Source organism: Chrysochloris asiatica, unplaced genomic scaffold (genome assembly GCF_000296735.1).
Source record: "Chrysochloris asiatica unplaced genomic scaffold, ChrAsi1.0 scaffold00446, whole genome shotgun sequence".
Taxonomy (NCBI): Eukaryota; Metazoa; Chordata; class Mammalia; order Afrosoricida; family Chrysochloridae; genus Chrysochloris; species Chrysochloris asiatica.
The window spans coordinates 363,637-373,166 of NW_006408964.1; the positions used below are offsets into that span (position 1 = coordinate 363,637).

A 9,530-nucleotide genomic window follows, 5' to 3' on the forward strand; every position below is an offset into this window, starting at 1 on the left:
CGCGCCCCGGCGTCTCCAGCCAGACCCCGCGCGCTAGTTGTCGGCCGGGCTCCCCCCTCGCTCCCGGGACAGGCGGTAGCGCGTGCCCTGGAGCCATCGCGGGGAACCCGGGAGCGGTGGCTTCGTCCCAGCCTGCGGGCGCGCTGTCTGGCGCGTCCGAGCGGCCTCGGGAAGCCGGCTAGCGTGCCAGGTCGTCCGGCTTGCACCCCGACCCTGCCGGCCGGGCGTCTTCTAAGGCATATGGTCTCCGGGGAGAACCGCAGGGAGGAGCGAGCACCGAGATGTGGGACCCGTCCAGGAAGCCCCAGCCTGGCCCCCCGCGGGCGCAGGGTCTAGACAGCACCTGGAGAAGCTTAATGGGGCGGAGGGTCCTCCGGGCTCTGCAGCCCGGGGCCCCCTACTTGGCGCGCGGCGGGAGCTCGTCTTTTCCAGCCGGGCGCGGACTCGCTTTGTGTACAGCTGCGTGCAGCGTCAGCTCATTCTGGGCAGCCCACAGGAACGCTGCGCAGGGTTTTAGGGGACATCCGCGGGTGGAGGTCCTTTACCCTATGGAAAAGTTGTGGATTTGGCATGGCCTGCTTCTAGGTGGTGCAAACGGTGAAGCACTCAGCATGCTCACAGAAAGAGTTGGCGGTTGGAGCTCACCCAGGCGTGGGTCGTAAAAAAGGCCTGGCGATCTTTTCCCAATAAACCAGCCGCTGAAAAACCCATGAAACACAGTTGTACTCTGATATTGATGGGGTCGTCAGAATCCACTATTCTCCCACCCTCTATGAGTGGTTGTAATATTTGTCATGAACTCATTTATAATAAGGACCACCATGCGGCTCAGCCTTGCTCAATGTTTACCGCATGTATGACTGTAAAACCATACGCTTTGGTCAAGACATGACAAACATGGGGCATGCTGATGGCATGAAAATGCATGAAAAATGCATTAATCTCCTATGCTCCCGATAATGTAACTGGAATGAGCAAATTCAACATTTCCTCTATAAATCAGGATGCTGAATTCTCAAACCCCTCTGGCTTTTCCAAGAGCAAAATTACAGTTAGGAAATCATAGGGCATGGGGGAGGTCTCCAGGGAGTGTTTGTTGGAACACTTGAAGGAGGGATAGCTAAAATAGCTAAAACTTAGACCCATATCCTCATAGGAAGAAAATACTCAATAATAATGACTTTCTTGAGAAACATTTTTGAATCATTGTGGAAAAGTGAAATAAAAAGATAATGGGATTTTTTCCACGAACATTTTGAAGCCCCCTAGGAGTCCTGGTGTGGCACTGTGGGTTCATGCACCAGACTGCAAAGCTGTTTGAACTGCAAGGTTGGTGGTTCAAGCTCACCAGCTGCTCCTCGAAAACCCTATACAGGGTCGCTCTGGGTCGGAACCGACTCGATGGCACTTAACAACAACAGGAGCTCTTGTAGCGTATTGGTTACAAATCGGGCTGTGAACCTCAGGGTCAGCAGTTTGAAACTACCAGCTGTTCTGTGGGAGAAAGATGAGGCTTTCTGCTCCCATAAAGATTTACGGCCTTGGAAACCCTGTACAGGGTCACTGTGAGTCAGAACCAACTCCACGGCACATAACAGCAACAGCAGTATTAAAAATATATGATGACCCAGCTTTATCATTAAAATACTGCTTTTTATTGTGAACTGAATGAACGTTTACAGAGCAGATCATCAGTTCACAGTCTGGTCATTTTGGAGGCAAAAATCTAGTCTTTATTATGGGATGAACCTTACCAGCACAGTGGTTAAAGCGCTTGGCTGCCAACCAAAAGTTCAGCAGTTTGAACCTTCCAGCAACTACTCAGAGAAAGATGTGGGAGTTTACTTCCGTAAAGATGACAGCTTCGGAGGCCCTGTGGGAGAGTTCTGTGATGTTCTGTCGGGGTGCTAGAAGTTGGAATTGACTTGGTAATTCAAATCTTACAAAGACTTTTCTATAGATATACATATGTTGTTAGGTGCCATATATATGCATGTATGTATGTATATATATGTGTGTGTGTGTGTATGCATGTATACACAGTCACACACATATGTTCTTAAGTGCTATCAAGTTGGTTCTGACTCATATTGACCCTGTAACGGGTTCCAAGGAGCTGTTGGTGGGTTTGAACTGCTGACCTTATATTTCACACTGACCTTGTGGTCCAGTGCTTATCCTACAGTGCCATGCCAGGACTCTGGTATATCTATCTATCTATCTATCTGTGTATCTATCGAGCGGTTGTTAAATACCATCAAGTCAATTTCGATTCATAGCAACCCTGTATAGGGTTTCTGAGACGTGACTGGTGGGTTTGAACCGCTGACCTTGCAGTTCAAACCAACTTTGAAGTCCAGTGTACTATCCTGTAGTACCACACCAGGACCCTCCATATATGTTGTTCTTGTAGTTAAGTGCCGCTGAGTCAGTTCTGACTCATAGTGACCCTGTGTAGGGTTTCCAAGGAGTGACTGGTGAACTTGAACTGTCAGCCTTGTGGTTCAAATTGACCTTGTGCAAATCCTATAGTGCCACACCAGGACTCCATCCCGCCCCCTCCTTTCTCTACACACACACACACACATATTTGTGTGGAGGGTATTAATGCCCCAGACAGCAAAACCTTTTGAACTGCAAGATCAGTGGTTCAAGCTCACCAGCTACTCCTTGAAAACTCTATATGGAGTTGCTATGGGTCAGAATTGACTCGACAGCAGTTAACAATGACAACACACACACACACACACACATATATATAGGCGTGGCACTGTAGGAAAAGCACTGGGCTCCTAACTGCTAGGTTGGGAGTTCAAACCCACCAGATGCTCCAGGGAAACCCAATAGAGCAGGGGTGGGGAAATTCTGGCCCATGAATCATATAAGGCCTGTGAAATCATTTGGTCTTGCCCTGCCAAGCTAACCACAGTTTCAAAGTTGATAATTTTGTATGGCACTCACATGATGTTGTAAATATCCAAATGGCCCCTGGCAGAAAAAAAGGTTCCCCACCCCTGCCTGCCATACAGGGTCACTATGAGTTGGAACTGACTCGATGATACTTTAATATATATATTTAAATAAAACTAAATATAGTGTACATATATATATAATGGTGTGGTGCTGTAGGATAAGCACTGGACCACAAGGTCAGTTTGAACTGAAAGGTGAGTGGTTCAAACCCATCAGTCACTCCTCAGACAGGATCCCTGTGAGTGGGAACTGACTCAATGACACTTAACAACAACATACATAGTGGTGGTATGGTGGTTGTGTACTGTGGAGTCAGTTCTCACTCATAGCGACCCTGTGTAGGATTTTGGATGTTATAAATCTTTACGGGAGCAGAAAGCCTCATCTTTCTCCCATGGAGCAGCTGGTAGATTTGAACTTCTGACCTTAAGGTTAGCAACCCAACTTGTAACCCAGGGCTCCATGGATATATATATATATACCAATTGTGAGGTTGGCACAGGACTGGGCAGTGGTTCGTTCTATTGTGTGTAGGGTTTCTATGAGCTGGAACTGAACCTGGCAACAAGTATGTATGTGTATCTCAATGGCTGTATGTATATGCACATAAATGTATGTATGTATTTCAAAAGTTCATGTAAAAGTTCCATTATGTTTCAATTCCAGGAGTCCTGGTGTAGCGCTGTGGGTTAATGCGCTGGACTGCAAGGTCAGTTTGAACCACAGGGTCGGTGATTCAAACTTACCAGCCACTCCTTGCAAACCCTACACAGGGTTACTGTGGGTTAGAACCAACTGGTAGGCACTTAACAGCATTAAGAATAATATATACACATGAAATCCTGGTGTGGTGCTGTAGGATGAACAATGGACCGCAAGGTCAACAGTTCAGACTCACCAGTAGCTCCTCAGAAATACAGGGTCGCTATGAATCAGACTCGACTCAACAGCACTTCACAACAACAATGACGTATACCTGCACACACTTATTTGTGCATGGGGGTGTAGTCCAAATCCACAGCTTGTAGAGAAAATCCTAGCGAACGATTGCAAATAGCAACATCCAAGTAGAACACTAAAGGCTATATCCCATAATAATAATTACTGGAAAAGGTTAACAAAAACAACAAAATAATGTTTTGTGTCTTTTACCCCCATGTTTTAAGTGAGGTACATCTATCGGAGGCTTGGGAAGCTTTGAATGGTTCTACAGAATGAAAAGGCCAAGGGTGAACCAGTGATTTTTGTCTCCTTGTTCCACCGCAGATACCCAGGGCGAGCGAGAGCAGCAAGATGCCACTGCACGTGCGCTTGGGGGCGCTGTCCTTAGTCCTGATCCTGCTCTGGGGCCCCACGCCTGCAGCCCAGACCTGTCCACATCCTTGCGCCTGCTACGTGGCTAGCGAGGTGCATTGTACGTTTCGATCCCTGGCTTCCGTGCCTGCAGGCATTAATAAAGACGTGGAAAGAATCAATCTGGGGTTTGTATACTGCATGCTCCCTGAACTTTGTCTGCTCTGCTGTGCGCTGATGGTCTGCATGTGGACATTTGAGTGACAGCTTTTAATTCCTCTCAATGTGGCCAATTTGGGGGGGTTATCTGAATATATCCATCCCCTGCAACCACTACAAGGCTTACTACCAAAGGACTATGAACACGTTGAGTGTGGAATAACATTTTTTTTTTTTTTTTTTGCTAGCAAGCCTTTGTAGGAGTCCTGGTGTGGCGCTGGGAGTTAATGTGCTACACTGGAAAGTCAGTTTGAACTGCAGGGTCAGTGGTTCAAGTTCCCCAGTCACTCCTCGGAAAACCTATACAGGGTCGCTGTGAGTGGGAACCGACTCAATGGCACTGAACAATGCAAATGACAACAACCAAAAGTTTGGAAATTCCAACCCAACAGACGCTCCGAATCAGAAAGACCTGATGACCTGTTGCCCTAAAGATTACATCGAAGGAACCCCCTATGGGGCAGGTCTACTCTGTGACATCAGGTCCCTCTGATTTGGAACAACAATGACAGAGCAGATGAGAAACCATAAACCACAAACCACACCAAACACATTATCCTGAGTCCATTCCAAGTCATAACGTGCCTGTAGGACAGAGGACAATTGTTCTGTAGAGTTTCCGAACTCTGTATCTCCACTGGAACAGCCTGCTACATCTTTCTCTGTCAGAGCTGCTTCTGAGTTAGAACTCAGAACCCCAACATTTTATCTAGCAGCCCAATGCTTAATGCATTGCACTATGTATGCTCCTTCACACAGACAGCAGAAACGATTGGAAATAGCCAAAAAGGACAAAGAGAATCTCTGTGACATTTTATAAGCCATCCTTTTGATGGAACGGTGGCACTGAGAAAGTAGAGGCATTCTGTCACGTCTTGCCTGTTGAATTTTCAATATATTTGTGGCAAAGAGAAGCAGGTTGGCTGGCCAACATTACAAACAACTTTATATTTTGCATTTCCTCTGGCACGCAGGACTATTTTTAGATCCAGAAGCCCTGTTGTTGTGCCACTGAGAAGATTTTGACTCTTAGCGACCCCGTGTGACAAAGTACAACTGTCTCTTAGGGTTTGCTAAATGGCCACGTCTTTCTCCCTCAGAGCAACTGGTGGGTTTGAACTGCCGACTTTTTGCATAGCAGCAGAATGCTTTAAGTACTGTGCCACTCGGGCTTCCTACACAAATGGTGGCTGGTATGAATCGCAGATGCTCATGGCTTGCCATCTTCCTGGTCAGTGGTTTCATAGGATTTTCCATGACTATGACTTTCTGGAAGCAGATCCCCCGGTGTTTGTTCCAAGGCACTTCTGGGTAGATTGAACCTCTAAACTTTAGATTAGCAGACAAGCATGTTACCCATTTGCATTATCCAGGAACTTTTCTTAGTGTATGTTGTTGTTACTCAGTGTCGTTGAGTCGATTCTGACTCACAGCGACCCTATGTGGTGGTGGTTATGCCCTATACAGGGTTTTTTAATGAGCGGCTGGTGAGTTTCAACTGTCGACCATGTGGTTCAAAACAACTTTACAGTCCAGCGCATTAAGAAATTGTTATATCTCTGAAGTTCATTGGTAGAAAAAGATATAATAGAAACTTCAGACAATAAGATAGAAACTTCCCTTTGTAGTTAAGGACTGTCGAGTCAGTTCCAACTCATAGCAACTCTGTATTGTTTTCTGAGGCTGCAAATTTTCACCAGAGCCGAAAGCCTCATCTTTCTCCCAAGCAGCAGCTGGTGGGCTCAAATCGCTGACCTTGTGGTTTGCAGTCCAATGGTTTTCCCACAGAGCCACTGTGCTCCCTGGGAGCTTCCCTATTTGAAGGTAATTGAGCATTCAGTAGATTTCTCAATAAAATCTTGAAAAGTCTTATGATTTGAGGAGTTGGAAATCCAGCAAGGATGATGAAAATTCAGTGGGGAAAACAACTGGGCTTTGCTAGAAGAGGGAGTATTAATAGCTAAACCAGTTTCCGCTTTTACAGTCTGACAATTTATTAGGAGACATTGCTCCTTTTATGGGAGTAAGAGAAAAGGAAGGGCTTACTCCAATTTGAACCAGGGTAAGGTGAGCTGGTGGCACAGCAGCTAAGCACTTGGCTTCAAACCAAAAGGCTGGAGGTTTTAGCCTACCAGTAGTCCCTGCATAGAGGAACGATTGCTCAGTCTGCTTCCAGAAAGATTAGAGCGTTGGAAACTCTGTGGGATCATTTTACTCTTTCATGTAAGGTTGTTGCAAGTTCAAATCGATAAGATGGACATGGTTTGGATTTGTGTGTGTGTGTGTTGTTGTTGTGAAGTGCTGTCGAGTCGTTTCCGACCCATAGCGACCCTGTATACAGTTTCTGAGGAGCAGCTGGTGAACTTGAACCATGCACCTTGCAATTCAAATGCCTTTGCAGTCTGATGCATTAACGCACAGCGCCACACCAGGACCCTTGTTTGTGGGGTGGGGGTGGGGGGTTAGGAGAAACTAAGCTCATTTTTGCAAAATGCTTCCTTCCAGGGACTGCTCTTTTCACGAACCACATTTGAGTACAGGATTCAGAATAAGATCCCCTGAGGGGTTGAGTGTAAACCAGGAGTTTGGAGGTTTGAGTTTACCTAGAGGTGCTTTATAAGAAAGTTCTGGTAATTCAACTCCCTAAAAAAGCAGCCATTGAAAAAACCCTGTGGAGCACTGTTGTATTCTGACACACACAGGGCTCACCAGGGGTCAGCACTGACTCAAGGGCAATGGGTTTGGGGTTTGATTTTTGTTAAAAAAAAGACGAGATGCACAATTTGCATGGACGACCAGTAGTTCTGGAAACCTCTCCTCTAGGCAGAGTTCCTGTTAGGAGGTGTTGGAACAGTAAGAGAGAGGTTAAGGGTGGGACTTGAGTAGAACTATGCCCCCACCACTGTATGTGGTATACTTGGGACAGGGGATGCAAGTCAGAATTAGGGGAGAGTAAAATACCATTTGTATCTTTGAAAGGAGGAGCTCAGCTATGCACTTAAATTCAGACATGTAACACCAATAGCTGTTTACATTGTATTTCTTTTTTTTATATATATGTTTCTTTCCTCCCTTCCTTGAAGCCTGGGAGACTTCACTAATCTCCAAAATTACAACCCAGCCTCTGGCGGTTTCCTTTTTAAATGACTAATGACAGAGACGCACCTTATGGTGTCTTAAAATCCATACCCCCAGAAGAAAGCAAACATATCATCAGTATTCAGCTCCTTTTCCTCCTGTCGCCTATGGTGTCTTTGAGATGGTTTTCGGTGACGCTGGAGATGCAAGAGAGCAATGATTTGTAAGCAATTGCTATTTCGCTTTTGTGAATTCATGAATTCCAGGAATGAACGTGTGACGTTTTATATAGTGGCTACAACCAATGGAGTCAGACCCCACTTACAGCACCTAACAATAACAGTTTTACAAGCACATTTTCAGGTTTTTCTACTATGGAACTTCTGGTTGTGTTGGAATTATGGTGTAGGCAAAGAATATCGAAGCACCATGGACTCCCAGAATTACAAACAAGTCTCTGTTGGAGGAAGTACAACTAGAATGTTCCTTAGAGGACAGGATGGCCAGACTTCATCTCTCATACTTTGAACATATTATCAGGAGGGACCAGTCCTTGGGGAAGGATATCATGCTTGGTAAAGCGGAGGGTCAGCAAAAAAGAGGAAGACCCCCAATGAGAAGGATTGGCACACTGACAGCACCAATGGGCTCAAGTGTAGCAGGGATTGTGAGGTTGGCCCAGGGCCTGGCAGTGCTCCCTTTCGCTGTGCATAGGGTTGCTATGAGTTGGCACCGACTCGACGATACCTAACAACAAACAACATTCTTTATAACATCACAGAACTAAGGAAGCAAGATGAGTCTTGGGTGCAGATAGAATTTCAGGGCTGATTTGTTATTTCGCAATTTGGAGGGAATGTGAAACTCTCCAGGAATGAAGGTTTATTGGCACAGAATGATGGAGAGTATTGTTCCGTGCGCAGCTGTCTAGGATTCCAGCCACCCTTTAAGGAGTGGCCGGCTGCTTCCGGCTTGTACTGACTCACAACTGTAGCATAAATTACTTCACCGATGTTTTCTGAGTAAACTAGCAAACAAAAAGTTCCCTCCTAATGTCGGATAAAGGAGCTCCGGTAACATAGCGCTTACAAATCAGGCTGCGAACCGCAAGGTCAGCAGTTTGAAACTACCAGCTGTTCTATGGGACAAAGATGAGGCTTTCTGCTCCTGTAAACATTTACAGCCTCGGAAACCCTGTGCAGGGTTGCTCTGAGTCGAAACCGACTCCATGCACATCACCACCACCACCATCACCACCAATGGCAGATAAGCACCAGGTTGGGAGTTGAAACTCATCAGCCATGCCTCGGGAAACCCCATCTAGGATCGCTATGAGTCAGAACTGACTTGCCACTACTTAAGAGCAGCAAAATGTCAGCCTTAAGGAAACTTGTTGGGCATGTGAGTTAGTTGTTGGGATGCTAACCACAAGGTCAGCAGTTCAAATCCACCAGCTGCTCAGAGGGAGGAAGAGGAGCTGTGCTATTCATTTAAAGATTTACAGCCTTAGAAACCTACGCAGGGTCGGTCTGAGTTGGAATTGACTCGAGGGCAGTGGATTTAGTTTTTGATGATGTCTGAATTACATATTGGAATTGACTCGAGGGCAGTGGATTTAGTTTTTGATGATGTCTGAATTACATATTTTAAAAGACTTTTTTTTTTTTTTTGAGAAATTCATTCAGGATAGCTTTTGGAAATTCCACAAGAACCCATGTCTGTCTTTCCTACATTCAAGGTAGCTTTGCTGTACATCCACATGGCTGAGTAGTGTTTGCTTCTAGAGCACATGGGGTTCTTACCAGTCACAACAGACTGCATGGACCTAACAACAGCTGCAACAACAACAGTCTGATGTAAACATTTTGCTTAGTGTGTTGCACCCAGTGGTCAGAGAGTCAGCTAGCACTCATGGTGCCCCGTGTGTGTCAGAGTAGAACTGTGCTCACAGGGTTCTCAGTGGATGA

At 45.9% G+C, this 9,530-nt stretch overlaps 1 protein-coding gene across 1 annotated transcript in view; it reads left to right on the top strand.

Moving 5' to 3' along the window:
- Window positions 1–9,530, top strand: part of MXRA5 (matrix-remodelling associated 5) — a 41,457-nt gene that overhangs the window by 5,081 nt on the left and 26,846 nt on the right. Inside the window, exons 3-5 of the mRNA XM_006877238.1 lie at window positions 73–283; window positions 330–505; window positions 4,240–4,454. Of these exons, the coding sequence (XP_006877300.1) occupies window positions 73–283; window positions 330–505; window positions 4,240–4,454 (602 nt within the window). The remainder of the gene's footprint in view (window positions 1–72; window positions 284–329; window positions 506–4,239; window positions 4,455–9,530) is intronic.